At 40.2% G+C, this 23,467-nt stretch overlaps 2 protein-coding genes across 9 annotated transcripts in view; one reads left to right on the forward strand and one right to left on the reverse strand.

Annotated features, from left to right (window-relative positions):
• Positions 1 to 677: 677 nt before the first annotated feature.
• Positions 678 to 22,751, reverse strand: DPH5 (diphthamide biosynthesis 5). 5 transcript variants are annotated; one of them, XM_014939126.1, is made up of 8 exons: positions 22,655 to 22,751; positions 22,222 to 22,404; positions 18,772 to 18,896; positions 15,515 to 15,623; positions 5,107 to 5,227; positions 2,965 to 3,004; positions 1,804 to 1,907; positions 678 to 931 (listed from the first exon to the last, which is right to left on the reverse strand). In XM_014939126.1, exons 1-8 carry the CDS (start codon positions 22,730 to 22,732, stop codon positions 708 to 710), a joined length of 984 nt encoding a protein of 327 aa, XP_014794612.1. In that variant the 5' UTR covers positions 22,733 to 22,751; the 3' UTR covers positions 678 to 707. The 5 variants fall into 5 exon arrangements, with proteins under 5 accessions (XP_014794612.1, XP_014794616.1, XP_014794613.1 ...); XM_014939130.1 differs by lacking the exon at positions 22,655 to 22,751 and adding an exon at positions 22,569 to 22,626; XM_014939127.1 differs by lacking the exon at positions 22,655 to 22,751 and adding an exon at positions 22,564 to 22,606.
• LOC106886325 (uncharacterized oxidoreductase ZK1290.5-like) overlaps positions 22,667 to 23,467 on the forward strand; it is a 52,104-nt gene continuing 51,303 nt past the window's right edge. For all 4 annotated transcript variants that reach the window (XM_014939122.1, XM_014939124.1, XM_014939123.1 and 1 more), the window contains exon 1: positions 22,667 to 22,815. In XM_014939122.1, the coding sequence (XP_014794608.1) occupies positions 22,731 to 22,815 (85 nt within the window). In that variant the 5' untranslated portion in view covers positions 22,667 to 22,730. The remainder of the gene's footprint in view (positions 22,816 to 23,467) is intronic.

Below are 23,467 nucleotides of genomic sequence, written 5' to 3' on the forward strand. Positions count from 1 at the left end.
GTATGCAGTAGGCTTTTTTTTTATGTCCTACAGCAAAAGTGATGCCAGACAGACACCTGGCACACTTCTTGCCTTCTCTGCTTGCTCTTAACCTAGTCATCAACGTAAGACGGATGTAGATGTCAATGAACTGAATGAGACAAAGTGTTTTTAAGGTTTCAAGGTTTCTGGAGGTGTCTACATGTGAGAAGCTGACAGGGACAGGTGCAGCTTGCACTTTTGTCCTGGTTTGAGGTAAAACAGAACCAACTTTCTGTTCAGTAATTTTACTTCTTAGCTAGGCCTCTCCTAACTCTCTGAAATTAACAGCATATCGTGCAGAAAACTGTTCGCTTTTAGAGTGATAAGATGTGATGTTTATACCTCATGCCAAGGAATGGTATGCGGAGAGGCTCTTGCTTACACTGACTGCTGTGGCAACTGCGGTCAGCTAAGTTCATTATTTGCCCTTTTGGAGGGTCAGAAATGGAAAAGCTTAGAAGGGTCCCACCTGCAAGGAGGAGGGGACAGGACAGGTGACCCAAAACTGACCAACGGGATATTCCATCCCATCTGCCCCATGCTCAGGTCCATGTTCCTACAGTGCTGTCTTTTGAGGCAATATACAACCTAACTGTACTTAGGCAAGCTCTAAATATTCACAGGAATAACTTTATACTGTCATGAAATTAAAGATGGAATAAAAATATTAAATGCCTCATTTTTATTTAAGTGGTGTTTTGAAATGCATTATTTTCACAACTGGAACTATCTACAGAGAAAAGCTTAAGCATTTCTAATTCCAGAGGGTGCATAGTTCCTGTAACAATCAAGGAATGTAGTGGGCCACCTAATTCCACTGTGGACATCTGACACAGTGTGCCTGAAGCAATCTTCTGATCTGGAGCACCCACACGTGCGAGGCCAACACAAACTGTGTTTTCAGTAATTTCTGTAAGAAAGAAGATTAAATGCTTAATTTATTAACTGAAGGAAAAAGTACTCAAAATGCTTAAGCTTCACACTGTTTTCTTAAACCTCCAATTAATAAATCATTGGAATGGCCTAGAAAGAAGCTTGTTCTTCAAAGAAAATGAAGCTGTATCTTGGGGAAGTTCATAAGTAAGAATAGGGAAGGCAGCAGAAGTCGAACATGAAATTCATTCAGGAATTGTGTTCACTTTGAGGAAACTGCTGCTTCTGATTCATTCTATATAAAGGATAAAATGATTTTCATTTTAACCATATCTAAGGAATAAACTTTTAAAATGAGGAATATAACTAAATGAATTTCTGTTAGCATTTTTCTGTGACACATCTTTATAGCTGCTGTGATTTCACTTTTGATCTTGATAAACATCTTTCACAGTTTGCTCTTGTCTGGTGTTAAGAATTCTAGGTCAAAGTCAGAGTCCTGCATTGTTGGGTTAACCTACATTCATGCTGGTATTCACGAAGAGCAGAGTGTGACCAGCCTAAATAAAATGTAGTAGCAGAAATTTTTGAAGCTTGACTGATCTAAAGTGCTCAGAATCCTCCTGCAACTCCAGTGGATCAAAGAGCACACAATTAAAGATGGACAGAAATAGTACAGGGTTATCAAACTGAGGCTTTGACTAAACCTCCAAGAGCCACTACTGCTCACTCATGTGTGCTCACGGGACTACACTGTGTTCAAGCTCTGCCAAATCCATCTCGTGACTAGGATTTAAGGCAGCCCCATTCCACTACAGCGCAAGGGAATGCTCAGATTCAGGGGAAGGGAGTAGAGTTCAGGGGCTCATCAGTAAGTGTGACTTAAGAAGGGCCTTGCAGTAACAGTACCTGGTTCTTCTCCTTGGAGCCTCCTGTTTTGAATAATGGCAAGAAGCTGTTCTGCAGCTTGATTCACACTCATGTAGCGTGGTGGCTCATAAATCTTTCTTCCTCTGCAGGGAAAGAAAAGGAGAGGAATTTAACATGAACCCATTTCGTTATTCCTTGCGCTCTTACAGTTTATTTCAAGAAACCCCTAGACGAGCAAATTGAACTTAACCAGGCCTGAGAGCCTGGGCCTTTTAGACAAGAGTGGAATTTTTACAGAAGACAGAAGTCTTTTGTGCTCTCACCACACCTGTGAAACAGCGGGGCCTCCAGCTGGCAGATCATTTGAGTCCTAAGAGCAAATTCAGCTGCTGGAAGCAATATACAGGTTTTGCAACTACTCCTGAAAGATGCATGAGACTTAAATTCAAGGGCAAACTACTGTTTTTCTGTCAAATGCCCTGTAGACAGATGATTACAGACTAGAAATATATTCTTAAATGAAATGCTGCTTTCATTGCCAACTGTGGATTCAGTCAAAGAGATTTTATTTTGAAACTCCAGAATAAACAAACCTCAATGATACTGTGAGACTTCACAAATGTTAATTTAGACCAGAGTTACAGCATGTGTATAAAGTAACCATTTATATTCACCACTGTCAAAATATACAGATTGCAAAGAGAAGATTAAGATGCGGCAAGATCTTTTGTGAATACAGTTAAATGAACTTTAAAGCATTTTCTATATATTGCTTATTTAGCTGTTTAAAATGGCTGGTATGTATGCAGTACTTCACGCTGTTTCTAGGAAGAATGAATTCAGAACAGTGTTTCACTTATTCATCCATTTCAGGATGGGACAGAACACTAGGAAAATAACACTCCTTTGCAGAAAGCTTACCCCATTTTGACTTAATGCTTCTCACAGAAACAGTTCAAAAAGAGATTATACTTTGCTGCAACTTCTTTCAGTTACTGTAAATAAAGCCAAGACCTACTGTAATGAACAAAAAAGTTCCACTCCTTGTGAGAAACAAAAGACCGTGGCCACTGAGAAGTACAAGAGGAGAAGGCAGGTAAGTTCAGTATTAGACTATGGGAAAAGAACCTTTGTTCCTTGTACCAAAATCCTTTGTAAATACATTGTGTGTTTCTATGTATTTTCAAAATGGTGACTCACTTCATTAGATTCTCCAGAGACTGCTCCTTCACTTTAATATCTGTAGAACAAAACAGATATTACAACGCAGATTCCCTACAAACCTCCCGATTAGTTTTCTATGTAGGTAAAGCTTAATTTAATTAGCAGATTCTATAAACTTTATAACAACATTTTAGCTATTCAAGACAAAAGGAATATGGATTACAGTCTGCTGTTTCATGCGCTACTTAATCACAGAGTATTGTGATTTTATGGGTGATTTTACCCAAAGTTAGGGCAAGTTTCACAGATTTCAGAGCAATGTACATGAATAAAAAAACTGCCACGTATACAAATAACAGGCATATTTACCAAATGCCAGCATGTTGAAACACACCAGGGAACTGGGACTGCTCTAAAGTTACGAGTACATCATGGTCACTAAAGGTAGACCAGTGTGACTGATGGACAGTGATTGCATCACCGCCATGCAGGAACCTGACTTTCGTTAGCACTTCCTGCCTGTCCCAATCAAAATTTAGAACAATCTTCTGTTATGGGAAAAAAAACCCCAAAAAACCAATTTGGGCAAAAATAAAAAAGAGAAGGGGTCAGGTAAGACTCTGCACATCTGCAATTTTATGAAACTCCAATTGACCACAATCTCTCCAAGAGGCAATCAAACATTATCTGTATTCAAATACCCCCAAAATATTTTCATAGTGAAAGCTGGATATATTTTTAATCTTGGTTTAAAAAAAAAAAGTATTAAGCTACACGATCAACTCCTAAACTAAAGTGACTGCAAAGAAAGGGGTTAAAAATGCAAAGCTGCAAGATTATTTGTGCACAGTTCATCAAATTGCTTATGTGTCTGTGAAGTCACTTTGAACTCAGAAGCTTATCAGCACTAACCCTTTTCTGTCCCATTTGCTTATCTGGTAATCTTGTCTAGCTGGAGAAACTATCAATACATAGACCAGAACGACCAAGTAGTATTAAAGGAACAATTAACTTGGAAATTGGTAGTTTTCAGCTGTCAGCTACAATTAGATGCAGATACCCCAACTGTCTCTGAAACATGAGATTTATAATTCAATTTTACAGTTTCCAAATTTTCACTCTCACGACTGTGTAAAAAAAATTTAAAAGGGAGATCATAGAAATTCTACAGAATATCTAACAAATACTTTGTTTTAGCATATAGCTGTAATAATCTTTGTTTAAAACATGTAAAGTCATCCTCCTTTAAAAAATAAATTACCAAAATTCTGATTTTTAGCCAATTCTGAAAACAAACAACTTTCAAAGCATTGGAAAGTTTGATGTGCAGTGATGCCTACACATTTAAATTGTTTCCTGCTCAGGATTCCTCCAGTTACCACAGACTTTGTTTTTACTTAAAATATTGATTTATTTAGCAGTGACCAATCACATCTGTGTCTAAAAGATGATACAGAAAGATATATAACTATATATACAGATATGCAAGTGTCTTATAGTCTATGTGCAAGCAGTACCATAACCTTTAAGGAGTTACCTAGCCCAGCAGAGTTACTCAGCACGTGGCTTTCAGCTGAGGATTGCAGGGAAGGGTAAAGAGCAGAGAGCTCCATGGGAGAGCATGGGGACAGCGCTCAGGTAGGAGCAGGATTCTGTTTCAACTCCATGATAAACAAGAATTATTTACAGCACTGAAGCTTGTCATGTGACAACCACCTTTTGCCTAAATATCCTTAGATAATTTAGAAAAGAGAAATCACCTTACAAAACAGAAATGTGGTTAAATGCACGATTTAGCTCCCCAGAAAGTCGAATGTGTTGAGCTCTAACCTAATTAAGTCAAGAAAAGATAGCTGCTAGTCACTGCGACCCGAGTTGGATCCTGAGCTTGATCTAGCTTAAAATCACACTAATCTTTAGAGCAAATATGGTCTTCCTGCTCCTATTTGACCTCTACAAAGACATAATTTCTTATGGAATTTCTGAAGAGTTCACTGTAGCATGAACAATGGCTGAACTCAGTACGCATACAGCAACGTTCCAATTTTTGCTATTTTTTTAAAGATACACATTAGCTAAGAAGTTTGTTTCATCATAGACTTCATCTCAATCCTATCACTATTGTCTCTGGATGCCGCAGAAGATGGTAGCTAAGGAACGGGGACGGCTGCTGCTTACCCAGCAAGCACAGTGTGTGCATTCCATTCTGCCTGTTCTTCTCGATCTTGTCAAAAAAACTCTCTGGCTTCCACGTATCAGTCCAGAAAACTATAGAAACTGTCTCTCCAAAATTGTACAACTGTAAAACAAAGCAAATGCAACAAGACATACATAATAAGAAAAAAATAAGTAGTGGAGCATACAGAAAAATGCTATGAAAATTATGAACAATTGGCAACTCTGAAAAGTCCTGAGCCTAGTTTATAAAGAAGTTTCATACCATAAGGAGAGTACTCTCCTATAGGATGCTTAAGATTGCTCTTTCATAAATACACAACTAAACATTACATTACAAATAGTGCTTCCTTTTAAAAAAGCTGCCCTGTGCTTCTCTTGATGAGTTCTAGTGCATTCATTTGCATTCCCTCCTTTCTTTTTAGCAAAACCTGCAATTATTAAACTGTTTTTTCTTCTTCATAATAGAGATTTGCTGCTCTTCTTTTACTCTCCAAACACTAAAGCACGTTAAAGAACAACTAGTGAACTACCTGAAAAGTTTTTACCTATCTTTGCATTCACAGAATCATAGAATGGCAGGGGTTGGAAGTGACCTCTGGAGATCATCTAGTCCAATCTCCTGGCAGAGCAGGTTCATCCAGAGCAGGTTGGACAGGAATGCATCTAGGCAGGTTTTGATTATCTCCAGAGAAGGAAGACCCCACAACCATTCTGGGCAGCCTGTTCCAGTGCTCTGGAACCCTCAAAATAAGGAATTTTATCACCACGTTGAGATGGAATTTCCTGTGTTCCAATTTGCCCACAACCATTCTGGGCAGCCTGTTCCAGTGCTCTGGAACCCTCAAAGTAAGGAATTTTATCACCACGTTGAGACGGAATTTCCTGTGTTCCAATTTGTGCCCATTGCCCCTTGTCCTGTCACTGGGCACCACTGACAAGAGTCTGGCCCCATCCTCTTGACACCCGCCCTTTAGATATTGATAAGCACTGGTGACCATACAGACTGGCATCCCCACCTTCACTGTAAACTGTGAAAAAAAGTGTGAAAAAAGCTGCTTTTCCAAGCTTGCTCCAGGAGGCACTGTGTGTGCTGTTAGCAGAGAAGAGGACCTTATGTAGAAGCAGCTCTGTGCCATCTAGGGATTCCCCTATACACACTTATTGTACTGTGGCATTAGGTTGAGGTTTTAACTCATTTACGCTGGCAGAGCACAATTTGAATCAAAGCAGAAACATGTTTTCAAGAGACCAAAAGCTCAAATTTTAGCCATTCATGCTGATAGGAACAGTGTTTATTCAAAGATTCCTGGCATATTACTGAAAACATTTCCTCTTTTAAATATTTCATTCTAGCACAAGGACAAGAACATGCAGTGTACATTTCACAACCTAAAGGTTCTTCCAGTAAACTAAATATAGGTTGAACCAAATGAATTGCTCCTGATGTAACTTGTTAACTATTTCAAGGCTGTGTTCTAGAAGGAAAAAAAACAAGCTGTTTTACCTATGTTTCATGTGGCTAGCTAGGTCTTTCAGAAGAAGAAAAAAACAAGCTGTTTCACCTATGTTTCATGTGGCTAGCTAGGTCTTTTTCTATTTTGTACCAAATCTGAAGAAAAACTATTAGAACAAGGAGTTTCTCTTTCTCCCTTCACTGTTAAAGCACCTGGGAACAAGTTAACCTTTAATCTCATTGGTAGTGTACTTTCAGTCATCAACAGCTGCTGAAATGTCCGGTCCCAGCCTAACCCCCTAGCTTACTATGTGCCACCTGAAAGCCACTGCAGTCATCTCCCCAAGAGCAGCAGCCCTCCTTCAGTACAGAATGTGGCCTCAATCAACCTCAATCCTTATCCCAGTCCCTTTGGCATTTTGATAACCTGAAAGAGAGAAACTTCCCCCTCTGCCTTTTAGCAAAGAAAATGACGTGCAGAAATGGGTAAAACATTACTATCTGGTAAGTATTTTGTTGGAAATCAGATCTTTTAAAACACTCTGCCACATATTAAAAACAAGTTGGGCATTCAACTTTATACCCTACAGCCCTTCTGATTGTTATTTTTCTCTTTTCCATAGATCATTACGAAGATTCTCCAGCGTCTTTGCCAAAGAGAAGTTAAGCAAGTTATCCTTTCTGTGCAAGCACTGCCAGTCAGATGCACTGAATCTGTCCTTTGTTTTCCAGGTCTTGCCTGAAAACTGAAGTCTGAATGTCAAAAAAAGAGAACAAAACATTTTTGTCAGAAACGGCCTATCTATTCAGTAGATATAACTTCAGAATATCTTCACAAAGTATTGATATTGTAGAAAACTGTACTTACAGTCTCAAAAAAATACACTTGTTTTCTCAGCACCTGGACAGCACTGAAGTAGCTTTTACACCACCAAGATAGAATGGGGCATATTTTATTAGCCGCGTAGAAACGCCTTTGCAACTTACACCCCTCTACTAACTGAACTTCTAAAGAATAGATTCCCTCCATTAACACATACATATTTTAACTTGAAATTTAAAAAAAATGGAAAAATACTGGTTAGAAACTTTCTGGTACACCAACAATCTATGAATGCTGTGAATGCTGTGGAACTGAAGCAAATAATGGATACCCCTATTGTGCTTGACTTCTTGTAACCAGTTACCTTACAGGCACTTCTACAGACACAAACAAGTATTTCTTTTTCATCTAGCATTTGATGTCTGCAGACGTGTGACATTTATGCAAACATAGGCAGTGCTGTTCCACCAGAGCAAGCCTGCATTAAAGAAACAACACATAGCAATACCAGAACTTACATTTTTAACTCTCTCCCTGTACCTCATGCAGATTCAATTTGTTCCTAATACAGTTTCCTGTGCTATGTTCTAATTTCTACCTCTTGAAATCTAGCACGAAGTATCAGACTTTCAAGAAAAGCCTTGCTGCAGAGAGAGCAGTAAACACCAAAAATTCCTCTACGATCCTAAGGATTCAGCAGTTAGAGAGGACAGCAGGTCCACTAGAGCCAGAGCCCACTGAAATGAAAAATTATTCTTTCCACCAACTAAAAAAGACTGATCAGGGTCCCAAAACTCCAGAAATCATGCTTGTCATTGGAATAAAATTGTGACACATTTGTTAACCAAGGTGTGTTGCAACACAACTAAGGATTAATGGCATGCTTTGAGATTGTCAAGAAGTTTAATAAGACAATGAAGAACTCTGCATATTGTCAGTGAAACGAACATGCTGTACAGTTGCTGGCACAGCTTTAAAGAGAGGCAACACTAAATGAAGTTTCCCAGTGGTCTTCTGTGTGCTGCGCTCTACATTAAGCAGCTGGAGTTTAGAAGTGGGCAAGATCTGTTCTGTACAAGCTTAAATATCTCAAGCATCACACTTGCACTAATCATCAGATTTGTTGAAATGCCTACATTCTGCTCAGGAACAAAAGTGCCAGAATTTCAAAGGGGCTCAGTGAAACGGTTGGACACACATTTCATGCTCTCAGCTTGGAAACTAACCTTCTTGCCTTCTCCCTAACGCTTAAAAACTTCACAGAAAAATTTCAAAAGGTCATTTTGAAAGACCTCAGTCTTTGGAAATACCCCTCCCCCCGCCCAAGTAGTAATTGGCTTAAGCAAAGCTTTGTGCACTTGAATTTTGCAATGCAATAGCTGAAGTCAGGAAAGGAAGCCAGAACTTTCTACTCCGAGGAAATGCTCTGTCTGCTCGAGTTTTCTGCCTCTCACATAATACTGCAGAAAGCTGTTCTTCAACTCACGCTTTCATCACCTCAGAACAAGCTATAATTTCACACATAATATGAAAGAATGTCTGACAACTTTTGGTACTGAGGTGCCCGGTTTCAGATAGTATTTTTAACTGTTCTACTAATGATATTTCTTATTTTACTTGTTGTTTATATAAGCAGAATTAATTGCTGGTTGAGAGGCCGAAATAAACTATGAGAGAAAATGCTCTACCATGAGCCCAGTTTGGAAAGCCTGCATGCAAGTGAAATTTCAACGAAACTACTGAGCAACTGTGTTAATGGCCAGTCTGAATGACATCAGATACCTCAAGCTGTCCAGACCAACAGACCACACTTAAAATATTGGTGTGGCTAATCACCACAAAAACATAAGGCCTAAAAAGAAGGAACAAGTTGAGACTAAACAGGGAAATTAAAAAAGGAAGATCCCCCCCATCCCCTCTAAAAAGTACTAAAGCAAGCAGGAGAGAAGATGCAAGATAATATTAAAGGTCAGTAGGGCAACAGCTGCAGAGAAATCAAGAAGTAAACATTTCAAAATACAGATGTTTATTTTTACAGCATCTTTCCCAGAATTACTGCTGTATCAGCTGCAATGGTGACAAAGCAATTCTTCACTTACGAGCCTACCTCGTCTCCTAAAATCTCAAACAGCTTCAGAACTGGATACATGTCAGAGAAGAAGATAAAAAGGAATCTTATATTTTTCAGACCTGGCACCTGTGCACACATGTAAATGCCTGTAAACCCTGTAGGACTGAAACACTATTCAGCTATGTTCTGTGTTGAGATGGTCACAGGTTACACTGCAGATAATTCTTATAGGACAGGTGTGTTCTGCAAATGAAGATACTGCACAGTCTGATCACATCCATTGATCAAGAGGCTTTTTCTCCTAAAGCTACTCCTCAATGGAATTTGGAGACAGTAGAGCACCTTGCATTATCCCAGATTGCTTCTTGGTAAATCCCAATGAACATACACAGGAAAACTAAAACATGTTTTCTTTATCTTTGTCGCAAGTGTTTTGACTTGATGCTACACAATGCTCATCCTCAAAAAAAGGCACCTAAGTCAGGTTTTTCCCTAGTCCTTTGTAACATGTTAACAACCCTTCAGACCATATACATCAGATTAAAGGGCTCCTGCTGTTCTTTATATTATATATTGTTGCCAGAGGACAGATTAGGAGGTAGGACAATCATCAACGAAGAGGAAGCAAGAATCAGTCAAGCCTCATTTTTGCTTGTAATTGGTCGTATGAACAAACTGCAAGCCTAGCTCTAGCCCTTCATCTTATTTAGTACCACAGACCCTTAACAACTTTGAATGTCTCTCACGAGAACCTTCACATGAAACTGAAAGCTTTTACCATTCATACACAGGGGGCTATGACTCCTTATTGTACTGCAAGCCAACACAGATTGGCTCAGCTGTCCCCTTAGCACATGCCAGAGAGAAAGGAACTGTGAAGAAAAGGATGTTTGGCTGAGGGAAGCCTGCTCCACATGATTGCAGTCTTCAGGAGGCAGCTGAGACAAATCACATAAAAGCAGCTGAAAGGAAGAACACGTTTTTCTCTTGGCTGCTTCCTGCATCAGCACTTAGAAAATAGTCACTCCAAAAGCAGAATAAAATTCAGCTACCAAAAGACTCAGAAACTCCAAGAGAACTTGAACAGGACATAATTTCCCTCCAAGGTATTGTCATGTTGTCTTTAATAACCTCCTAAGACTCTTTCCAGTAGTATCAAACAATGGCTGAGGGAGCTGGGATTGTTCAGCCTGGAGAAGAGAAGGCTCCGGGGAGACCTTATAGCGGCCTTTCAATATCTGAAGGGTGCCTGTAGAAGAGCTGGGGAGGGACTCTTTGCCAGGAGGTGTAATGATAGGACAAGGGGAAACGGTTTTAAATTGGAAGAAAAAAGATTCAGATTAGACCTCAGGAAGAAATTTTTTACTATGAGGGTGGTGAGACACTGGAACAGGTTGCCCAGGGAAGTTGTGGAAGCCCCATCCCTGGAAGTGTTCAAGGCCAGGCTGGATGGGGTCTTGAGCAACCTGCTCTAGTGGGAGGTGTCCCTGCCCATGGCAGGGGGGTTGGAACTTGATGATCTTTGAGGTCCCTTCCAACCCTAACCATTCTATGATTCCTTCCCACCATGGTCACTTGGGTTACTAATCTGAAATGAAGATACCTAAATGTAGAAAAAAAATCTATTCTGATCAAACGGACATTTCTGGGTCACATTTGCTGGTGACAAACAGCACTAAGTTGAATAGCAATTGTGAGTAATAAAGTACAGTGATTAGCACTGATTTAAACTTAAATCAGTTTGAGAAACCCATACCAACTTCTAAAAAGCTCAGAAGCTGGTAGTAAGTGAGAAAACCAACCAGTGATAGAAACCACTTAGTTCTAACTGTCACTGAATAAAAACCACTATGTGTAGAGCCACTCCTATTAGAGTAAACGGTATTTTTTAATATTGAGGCACAGAGAGAGGGTGGAACTCAGAGGTCATGCTCTTGCAGCTACCACAGGTTTTCTATTTGACTATGAGCATGAGTAATGATAGCATCCTTCAGCTTCCTTATCTATAAGTAGTATTTTCCTACTTGACACTGAAAATGTACTCACCTGTTCAGTAAAGACTCAAAAATAACAGTATTTTTGCATTTAAGTGATCAACTAGTAGTGGAAAGATGAAAGACACAACTATTTCATAACTGTAATTGTCTTACAAGAATTAACTGGACTGCAAATAAAAAAAAAATCAATATGAGTCACTGAAAGAAACAAGGGGACATGCAGATGTTTGTTCTGAAGCTATTCAGGTGGAAAGTGGGTATGTCTCAAAAGAAAGGCAAGTCTTTGCCATGACATGTTTTTTTCCTAGCTACCCTACCAAAATATAAAGCAAGTGTTTTCAAAACTAGAAACACCACTATCCCAGAAATGAGTGGCTCATTTTAGTCTTCTGTCTCATTCTGTGGCTTGCCTCCAGCTTTGCACTTTAGTTTTCAATCTTCTTTTTGTTTTTACAGTAATGCCATTATCTGAAGCCACTTCAAGCTGCATCATTCCTTCACATGTGTCACAGGTGAGTATGATGCAGAGTCTTCCTCATGTGTTTGACTGTCCATATTGACATCTCAAAGGCACATTACCAAAACTGTGTTAGAGAGAATTCTGTCCCTAGAGCGCTGCTACGGCCAGTGACCTTCCCAAACTAACCCAGATGTCATGCATATTAGGAAGAAAGGGAAAAAGTGTAAATTACAGATCCTGAGTTTTCTGCCTCTTTATTCTAGGGCTGAAAGCCTTAGCAATCAGCCCTATTCTGAAAAACAGTGTGGATATGGATAAAGCCATGAAGTCAGGCCCTCCCTTTGTTCTCAGCTTGCAATGCTGAATCCTAGTTGGATAGAGCCAAGGCAAAGTCTTGCTTACAGGGTAGCTGAGCATGGTAGAACAGATGTAAGCCTCTTCCCTAAAATACTAAGCTTTCCAAAGGTACAGAACTACAGTGAAGCCACTGCCAAGGAAAGCTGAACTGCCTCACTAGTTACCACCTACTAGAAGTGCTCTCTGAGAATTTTGGCCTTCCCAGGGGACTTCTGTCCCCCCTCCCTGACTTCCCTGGCAATGTGTATAGATCCCAAACTGCATGAATTTCTTCACTGGTGGTTGTTCCCCACTACAACAGGAGTGAAAGTGATCAACATACCTACATGTCAGATTCAAGACAGAAGGGGTGAACCTGTAGACAACGTGCTAAGAGGCACTCACACACTTTTCCTTGCTTCTCCACTTCCACTGTATTTGTTTGAGGGAAAAGAGGTTCTTCGGCTTTGGGAAAAAAAATCTGACCCAGTGAAGCACAGCAAGAGCAGTGTAAAAGAGGAAGTCACAGTAAGTCATAGGCCTTATACTCTTATGTCAGACTAATACTTTGCTAAGTTATACTATCCCTTGCTTTCAATAGCTACAGCTCATTGCATCTATCTATGAGGGCTTCCTATAAGTTCAAAAAGTTCAAAACTAAAATACCGCTTGATCTTTATACAAATGCAATCTTCACCTGTGCAGCCTTCAAAACTGCTGCATTGATTCTGTTAAATGGGCAAGACATTAAAAAAACCCAAAGTATTTGAAAACAGATATTCATCCTTCTTTATAATTTGACAAGAAATAGATCTATGAATTGAAGGTGACAAACCATCACTAATGCTCTACTGACTTCAGTAATTCACTGCTGTACAGGAAAACTGCACAACTACCAGAATATTGGCTGCACAGAAACATTTCTCTGATGACAAGAGACATATTCTTTTGTGAACAGACTGGGCTGTAGCTGCATTTTACTGAGGGCCTAATCAGCAGTTACAGCTCACTACGCACATGGCTTTCAGAACAGCGTATAAAGGTGTTTCCTGTTTTTCTCTAGTAAGAAAGAAAGAGGTTTTGTATCACAATCAGATTAAAATAAGAAAAAAAGCCAAGCCTTTTCTGTGGTGAAGCAAAAGAGGAATCCCTGCTAATACTTGACAGCAACTTTTCAATTTGAAACACAGTAACTCCAAAACTAAATTGATGGCAGGAGACAGCCATGAACGTAAAGACTGTTAAAATAAATTATAAACTTCCACCACAACTCTAATTATATCAGAGGCTGCTTTTTTGTAAGATACCTCTCACTTGCTGTTTATGCCTGTAAGGAGCTATGAAGAGTTAAACACACAGCTGCTTATAGTTTGTCCGGTAATACAATATGATCACTATTTCCTATAATGCTTTCTACAACAACAGGAATGTTGACTTATGAGAAGGCAGCCCCTCCCAAGCCAGAATGGAAAAGGGGACTAATGCCAGAGTGAATAACATCACATTTCCTCCGTGGTCTGTTCCCTTCAGCACGGCATAAGGGAATACTAAACTACTCTCCAAAACTCTCTATATGTGAAAAAAGTTATGGACTGTTTACAATATATTTCCAATTAGTTTACAATATATTCCCAGATAGCTTTCTGCTCTTTTTTTCAATTAACCTAGAAGGTCTGTATTTCTCCTTCCTATTCCTAGCTGGAGCTGGGGGGGAAGCAAACTTAAGGAAAGCTGTCATCTGTTCTCTTCAGGAATAGAAGCTTTGTATCTTCCTTTCTAATGAATGTAAAAGAACAGCAGGAAGTAGAACTACTTGTCAACAGCTTGACAGCAGAAGCAAACTCTGTACCACCATGAAGCCAAAAGGGGAAAGGGTGAGCCCCAGCCTCAACTCTTGTGTTACCCGCCTCAGTAAGTGCAGTCATGCGACAGCTGCCATCTGTCTGTTGCACATGTAGAGTTTAGACAACAAGGAGCCTATTTCCTTCCTAAAAGATAATTTTGCCCAAGTCTTAAGAGCAATAGGCAGGTATCACTAAGAAAGCACTCACGGGAATGATTATAAAGAATGTGAATCCTGCACTGCATTCCCTTTAGCATCAGCAGTCACATCTCAGAACAGGTGTCAATGCAGTGTTGCTGAACTGCCAGATCAGACAGGGCTCTTGCATTTCTAAACCATTGAGATGTGATCAAAGCCAGAGACAATACCCAACTTATTGCAACAGATTTTCTGCTGCTGGGCAGCATTGAACTAAGGCTATTGGAGTTCGTCAGTGTAAATTTGAAGGTGTCCCTTCTTATTTGAAATTCATAAATGGTTTTCTTTTATGTTAAGATAGGAAGGAATACTTCTTCCTTCAGTGATGGTAACTTACTGTTCAAACTCTGACTTCTTGTCTGTAGTACACTTACATTCTTTGTGCTTGCTTTCTGTTTTGGTAAAGTGGGAGCTTGGTTTAGCAGTTCCCATACACAGGGAACCATTCTGAACCTTGAGAGGGCAGGTTCTTTATTAAGGTAATGAATGAAAACAAGGGGGGGAAGCTTCAACTATTTTATATGTGATTAGATATGATACACACACTGCCATAACAATTGTCATGCAGGAAAAGTAATAATGGACCTATACATGTGCAAACGAAAGTGGTGAAATATTTTCTTAGGGGACAGTAGACATTTTCTACTTTAGCCATTCAAGAAGCACAAAAATTGTCATTTGTTCTTCTAGTCCTTGGCTAGGCAAATCCCTCCTCTCTCAGCAGATGGGCAGAAAGTGAAGATAGGCCAACCTTGCAGAGAAAGAATGCATCATATACATGAGTTTAGAATTAGTTATGATCTGAGTTGGGCATAAAGATAGGCTTGTGCATGTATTCCTTTTACGAAAAGACCAGCATATTTATCAACAGGATAACAATCTAATTTAAGAATAAACTTATCAGGTGACCATCAGTAGTAGAAGGAAGCCAACATGAGCAAAGCTTTATCTGTAAAATAACTTAAATATCAAAGTCTCCTGGGGCAGAGGGAAGTTAAACAGCAGAGAAAAAGTGTTACTATTCATTTACCCATGCACTCCTCAAAAGGGACTTTTGCTGACATGTAACACACTGAAAAGGAAGTGTTAACAAATTCTGACAACAGAAGTGTACAGCCGCTACAGATTTTCAAACTTCAGATTACAACATGCACTGCTACAGCAGTAGAAGAGCTCACCAATTGTAAGTTTAGCAGTTGTGCAATAGCATATATACAAAAATATTACCTGTAAACCACAGCAGCCCACTGCATTCATTATTGAAGCATTATGAATGACCTTGTATGGAATCCCCAATTTTACTGCACGTAGTACTAAATCACTGTGCGTTGTGGCCCTGTATTAAGAAGAGAAAGGAATTAAAGACTGAAAAGAGAAAGCAACCAAGTGTTACTAGCATTACAGTATTGTTTTGAAAGTAAAATGAAACTCCTCACAACTAGGGCAATGCGGAGGTACCAAAACAGCAACAATAACTTGACTAATTGTTATAGGAAAGTAAAAACTCCAATAAGGCTTCCGTATGTCATCTTCCATACCTGAAAATGTCTTCTGCTGGTGTCTGTCGGACAGACTGTAAAGATCAACCCTATTTAGCATAGGCTTCAACGAAACTTGACTATTTCCTTACTTGCTGTACAGCCAGGCCCTCTCCCATCTGCACCAGTGCATGCTAGGAAAGCAATGCGTTCCCACAAGAACTTTGAACAGAGTGAGGTAAACTGCTTGCAGTACTTAAAACAACATCCTTAGACTAAATCAACTTTAACAATATTTAAGCCAAATTATTCAAATTAACAATGCCCAAGTTTGAGTAAGCAAGTTTATTCTGAAATAATTAAGAAAATTCTAGTTAAGAGTAGAACTGAGTTAAATTTGGTTCCAGGTCTAATGCTCAGCAGTGACTGTTACAAGTGTTACTGGGCTTGTAGTTAAAGCAATTGGGATTAGAGTAATTCTAAAATGCTAAGTATATATAGTTCCAGAAAATCTCTTAACCTGCAACAATGTTTACACATGTATCTTGCTTCCATGTATGCTTACATACATGCTAGGCAGTCAATTTCCCACGTGAAACACTAAAGTGCCTAAATTCACCAAACCTGAACAATGGCCTTAAAGATCTCACGGCCAAGACGTACCACATATTTCTGTGTGGCCATTCCAAAGAAGGAAGCGAAGAAAGAAATAGCATATGCTGATCAAAATAATTAAACAGAAAGACTGCTTTCACCCTGGCCTGGTTGAGTTAGCTTAACAGAATTCCCCTGATTTCTAGTCTGATGATTTTGACGCTCTACGTCTGACCAGCACCATTCAGCAGATCAGGTGCTTCAGAGTGAACACAAATGTGGCAGCAGCTGGCAAGGCTGTAAGGATCAATCATTTAAAAAATAAATCAATTTCACTGGAGGAAAAAAAAATCCAGAGGAATCTGAATTTGGGAAATCAGAGGCTCTGATACAAACAGGCTTCCAGACCTAAAAGAATGCAGTAAAGTGATCTAATACATCACTTAGGTTAGTAAACACACTACGCTTCTGACTTCCATAAGCAAAGGTGTTTTAAGAACACCCACTCTAAAAGAAAAGGGGACTAGTTCTACAGCCTTGTATTACTCCTTTCACATACATAGGTCAAGAAGCACTGGAGGATTTTGTGGTTATGCTAATATTGACCAAGGGATCAGCTGGCTTTATTCACTGAAATCTGCTCCAGCCAGTATTTTCTCCCAATAGACCTGTCCATAATGACTGTAGCTAAAAGCAGAAGTGCCCTCATGAGCACTCAGCTGATACCTGCAAAGGCTTCATGGAGTCAGCCTCTTATTTTCTGTCACTGATACAGATTTTGAGCTTTATGGGTAGTAATAATATGAACGTTAGCACCAGGTTAGATGAAGGTGGGTCTTCCAGAACACTAATAAAATTGTCAGCTTCCCGCTAGCACATCCATACCTGTCACCATATATACAGATAAAAACTTGCACTGAACAACAGTGAGAAGAATGACATGGGCACAGCTTGTTTTATCACTTTAACCATTAACCCACCAACACCTGAGATTTCTTAAGGCTGCCAAGTACTCTTCTGACCTGCAAATAAACTTGAAACTCTATGACCAGCTGCAGTCATATGGCTTCTATTCTCCTCCCATAGGACTTCTCTTAAGACAAAAATATTCAGTACTCTTTCCTAGTAAATTCATGAACCCCTAAATCCTTAGGGCTCTCTGTGGGCATAAGAGCAGTTCTAGCTGCAATATGAAGAGCTAAGAACGTAAACATTTAAAGAGAAGCAACTAATTAAAAAAAAAGTGTAGTTTTCTACAATGATGTACTATGTTAATCAGAATTGAAGTATTTTGACACTGAAACTAATGATAACAGGCAGATCAAGATACTGCTTACAAGTAGAAATTACATTTCATTACATGTAGGTTGGTGGTTTTTTTTATTTTGTGTACTTTTATCAGTCACTGGGTCAGAGCTCAAGGGTGCAGGTAATGTGGCTCTATGCTCTATATGAATCCTAATTTTAATGTTAAGATGCATTGAAAGTACAATTAATATTTCTGAAATAGAGCATCACCTGTCCATAAGTACTAGTTTAATATGACATTCTCTTGCCAATTCCCTTCAACCTGTATTTACATGAATTATCTGCTTTTGACAGATGTGCACGTTGCTCCTCTTTTTCATAAACTCTTTCTATTTTTTCACTCACAAATAGGGTACTAAGTGATTTGATTTTTCTTGTGCCCCTTAACACTGTGGTATAAATCTTGAATCACCAGCTGCACACTAAAAGCTCTTCTGTATGGCTTGACATTACAGATTGATGATGCCTGACTAAAAAGACAGAAGGAGATCCTTCTGGTGATACAAAAAGACTATACTTTTCAGCAGGAATAAAAACTGGAAACAAAAGGCTTAATAAACCAAAATGAAAAGACATTTATAATGGCCTAAGTGATTTTAAAAGCTAGCACATATCAAAGCAGAAGCACTGTAAAAACAACAATCAGTATTCATTGTAAAACAACTGAGCATAAAAGCTCCAGTTTATAAGGACAAATAGCAACTAAAAGAATACTCTCTCAAAACACAGCACATGTCTTAATTATGTGATATCCTGGAATCTCTTCTGTCAGCACATAAAAACTGAAACAAAATATTCTCTATAAAACCTAGCATGGAGAATGAAATGATAGCGAATGCTGAAAGAAAGATTTATATATCCTGGAGGGTCCACATTCCTATCTATAAGGGATATCTGGGCAAGAAAACTCCAAAGCAAGATAAAGTGTAGACAATTGCATGTAGATTTTTAATGCAATAAAAAATATACAAAGACATAAAGAGTGCTTCTGGTTTGAAAATCTGCTTCTTCATAAAGAATTAAAGTTACAGAGTATGGCTCCTTCCTGTTGAAAAAAGAGAGTGATCAAGCTAGAGCAATAATTAAAATGTTGCTTTGTCTTACCCAAAGGGATCACCAACTACAAGAAATGCAACATCACAAACATCAGCTTCTTTTAAAATGCTGTCTGCTTCTTGCTCCACTGTTTCTCGGTCAGCCAAAATCAATTCTCTTCCATAAAACTCTTCCTAGAATTCAAAATTAATAAGAAACACTAAAATAAAATATTTGAGAATGTTTTCGTACCTCTCTGTGTGCTCACTCAGGAACACAGACAATGGACTGAAAGGCCAACTTTACTGCTCCCCCCACCAGTCTGACCCATGTCTTGGAGAACCCTGCCTTCCCCTGCAAGAACACCTGAGCTTCCCATAAAGCAACTCCTGAGCTGACAAAAATTAGTCAAGCAAGTTACTCTGATACTGACATGGGTTTATATGCCTTTTGTGTCAGCTGAGGAGTTGCTCCAAAAGTAGCTCAGTCACACCCACATACTAAAGGTACCTGGGTGGACTCTAGATACAGTTAATTTAACTGGTCATCCTACTATAAGGCATCCCCTCTCTCAAGACTGAGCCTAACTGCTTAGGTTAGTCATAATACTGACATCAAACCAGATATGACACTAGCTCTGTCACTAGTTGTTTAGATCTTTTCTTTCATACATTGTAACTAATGACATCTACGGAATGATTTACTATTAATCCTTCATCTTCGGTTCTCTGTAAGAAATAGGTTACCATGTACACAGGTAAACATGTAATTGAGTGCGTCCTTTGCTTTCCTTCGGCAGTTCAGTAATCATGGTGTCTCTTTGTATGCTTTAATGCCTTTATTTCCAGAATCCACCTCATGTGTGTAATAAAACTTCAGTTAGTTCTAGAAACATGTTATCTGACCATCCTGAAGATATCTGTCTCTGTAAGTCATGTTTTAGCATCTATTTCACATGGTCTTTACATGATTAGATAAAGGCTTTTTCTCAGGGCATAGATGAAAAAAAGGCGGTTTTGTTCTAAATAGTTTTCAGAAAATGTGGGTGGTATTACAAATATTAACAAATTGATAAAACTGTTAAGTCAGTTATGATCCAGAAAGATTTTCCTCTGACTTCTCCTGTGACTTCAGTGATCTTCGTCTTTGTTCACAACGAAAAGTGAATTGACAGGACAACCATCATACTTGCTCAGAAGCTGAGTAGTGCTTCCACAAAAAAATCTATCCAACAGCTAGAGTACTCACGTATTGGGTTTGGTTCCCTTTTCTAAAGATGGCTTCCTCACTATTTTTGGATATGTTTCTCCAGCTCTGTAAAATGAGGCTATTACTTTCCTTGAGAAACAGACTGCAACCTGTACAGATGCGACAGAAAGGGGACCAAACAAATCTATGAGCAAATCTTGTATCTTTGATTCAGACTGGTTGACAGCCACGCTGGAGTACTACTGAGGTCTATACTGCACAAACTCCAACAAATCTTGACACCCCATTTGTTTTTATTAGGTGTCTTACACTAGATGCACATTAGCAAGTATCAGAAGAGCAACAGGAGGTGATCTATAAAGCCAAGCAGTTGGTGCTGAGAACGCAGTACCAATGCTACACACGCTGGGGTGGGTTTACATTGGACCAGACTAATTTTAGTCCAGTACTGTAAGCGAGCACGCACCACAGAGCACATTAGGTGCATTCCCAGAAGCACACCCTTCAGTTTGCTTTCACCTAATGTAATCTATCTGCATGCTTTGGGACTGCTCACAACGCAAATCAAAGCACGTTAATTAGAGAATATACAAAAAGCCCTCCCCTGACAAAAACTAAAATGCAGACTTGCTGGGAGGTCACTGGATCCAAACAGTTCTGTCGCCAAACTGAGGGCAGATTTGGACAGTCAACATCAAATAGCTTTTAATACACGTTTTAGGTCAACAAGATAAACTAAGTAATGTCACTTGAATTTTGAGATCTGATTTTAAAAGCATGAGGACAGGAGGATTTATAGAAAATCCCTGCAGCAAAGAATCTGTTCTTTATCTCTTGAGAGCTTTCCCATAACTTTTCATGTTGCTTCGAAGAGACTGACCTTCAGATTACTAAATAAACCATTCAACACTGTCACTTGTATGTAAACTGGGCTGTATTATCGACACTTGATGATTAATTCCTATATTCCCTCTTAGGCAGTTTCAGGTAAGATAGCTTCTTTTACTTTGTTTTTATTGATCATTCTTCCCAATTACCTCATCTTTGGAACTTCAACGTTTCCAAAACACTTATAACAATAAAAAACAAACCAGACAAACACCCCAAAATAACCACGCCAAAAATATTCAGCATTTTTCTGTTATTCAGTATTTTATTTTCAGCTGGCTAGGAATCCATCTTTTCTTTTTATAGTAAATGTCAATTTTGCAAAGTAAAAATAACCAAGTAATTATTTTTATTTTGCAATTTTCCATCTATCCCACAACAACAAAAAATAAAATTTTGATTTTAATGTATTCATTTCAATTTAGATTGATTCTGAGAAAACAGAAAAATATGGAGTATATCTTGATTTCAAAATACAGCAGCTATACCACAGATGGCTCCAAATATTCTAGCCTACCTTGAATGTGGAAACCATATTAACACTAATTACAAGCTAAAAGTCTTATGTGCTGGATGTACATACAGATATGCATACAAATACATTGTGGTTATACAGCATCCAAGACCCAGAGAGCATTTCTGTATAGTACTATACAGCTTATTTAGAGGCAAGATCCCCATTCTTTGGGCTGCTACCTTTTGGTATTTTTTCAAGATTAAACTTTTTTTATCACCAGTGAACACATCAGAGTTATAATTTATACAGTTTTACATTTTGTAAAAATTGTACATTTTTACAATTTGTACATTCTTCCACAAGGTGTGTTTACTAACAAAAAGTTTATATCCATATTTTAGTGATGGTTTTGTCAGTGTCAGTTTGATGGTTGGACTAGATGATCTGGAAGGTCCTTTCTAACCTAGGCAATTCTATGATTCTATGAATTCTATTCTACGAACTGTATGTATATTTTCTGGTAGTCTCAACATGGTGAGACAGCCTGGCCTACAAGGAAACATGGAAACCTGACACACTTTATTATTCCCAGCAGGCACTGTAACACCTCACACTGATATTGAGGTTCAAGGCTCCAAAAGATGGTTCTTTTCTGGCATGTCTTTTATTTATTTATTTTTAAATCAGATCTCCAAGTTTCAGGATTGCCATGTTGCCAGAATATGAGATGAAAACTAGCATTAAAACTAGTGTTGTGGGAAGGAAAAAATATTTTTCATTTGAGTCTTCTCACAAGGTAGTGAAACGATTTTCTCAGTATGTGAAAGTCATGTACACACTTTTCCTGAGAACATACACTGTTAGTTTCTCCTGTGGGCGTTACTGGCCCACCAGCCCCAGCACTCTCCTCACCCAACCCAGGAAAGGCCTTAGGTGCTCTGTGCCACACCGCAGCCTGGACCTACCAGCGCTTCCTTCCCCACGGTGAGGATGGACGTGTAGGCCTCCAGGTACACCCTGCGGCACTGCCTCACCGCCTCCAGCCCCTTCACCGTGATGTCCTTTGCATCTCCCAAACCCAATCCGACTAGATACAGCATCCTCGGGGAGGCCGTTACAGCCGCCAGGCCCACTACTGCCGCCGCCACCTAACACGGGAAGGAAAAGGGGATCAGACGGGGAGCCTCACGCCCCACCACGTCGTCGAGACCTCGCCCCACGGTTCCCCACTCCTGTCACCCGCCTCTTCACACCAGGGCGCTCCCGCTCGCCTCCCCTCCCCTCTCCACAGACCGCCGCGCGCCTGCCTGACCGCCGCCGACGGGCCCTCCCCAACCTGCCTCCCGCCGGCCGCGCCGCCGCCAAAGTGGCCAGGCCTCCTTCCGCGCTTTGCGGCACCTGGCGGCCGCAGAGGCTGCCGGGAGTTGTAGTGTGTCCTGGGCGGCGGGGCAGGAACGGGCCGCAGGCGTTAAGCATGGCCGCAGCGGAGGTGGGCGGGGCGCACGGTTGTCCCACGCTGCCGCTCGCCAACGGCCGGAGCATCCCGGTGCTGGGGCTCGGTAAGTGCCGTGGCGGGGCCGGGCCGAAGGTCGCGCCGCAGACGCCTTCCTCTGAGAGGTGTCGTGAGGCGGCAGGTGTCGCCGTGAGGCCGGGCCGGCTCCTGGCGGTTCGGCTTTGCCGTCGGCCCGTGCCCGGGCTCGCGCGGGCAGGTTGGGCTCGAGGCTCCTCCTGAGGCGGCCTGGGCTGGGCAGGGCAGAGCAGGCCTTGCCCTCTTCCAAAGCTTTATTTCTTACTGGGCAAATCTTCGTGGCCATGTTAAATGGGGCTTTCTGTGGCTCCTCCTGCTGCCCTGCAGTGAGGCAAGCTGGAGAACAGACGCTTTTCCTCTTGGGAGTACGAATCTCCTGCCTCCCCTCAGGTATTATTAGGCGTTTTTGGATTTTATGAGGCTTGGAAGCAGGCTTTCTTTTAAAGCAGACTTTCAAGCCTGAATTAATCTTACTGGAAGTTGAGTGGTTTTTTTTGTCGGCTGCACCTGTTGCAGTCGAAAGGCCGTGTTGGAATCTCAGCTCCACGTTGGAGTCGAGTGGCCCGTGTGAACTTTGTGCCTTGTGGCTGCAGGAACACATGGCCTGTGTGTATATTGAAAGAACCCAAATGCTCTTAAACCCTGGCAAGTGCATCAGAATGCGGTGTGTAATTTTTTTTTTT

Source organism: Calidris pugnax, unplaced genomic scaffold (assembly GCF_001431845.1).
Source record: "Calidris pugnax isolate Ruff unplaced genomic scaffold, ASM143184v1 scaffold18, whole genome shotgun sequence".
In the NCBI taxonomy this organism is placed as follows: domain Eukaryota; kingdom Metazoa; phylum Chordata; class Aves; order Charadriiformes; family Scolopacidae; genus Calidris; species Calidris pugnax.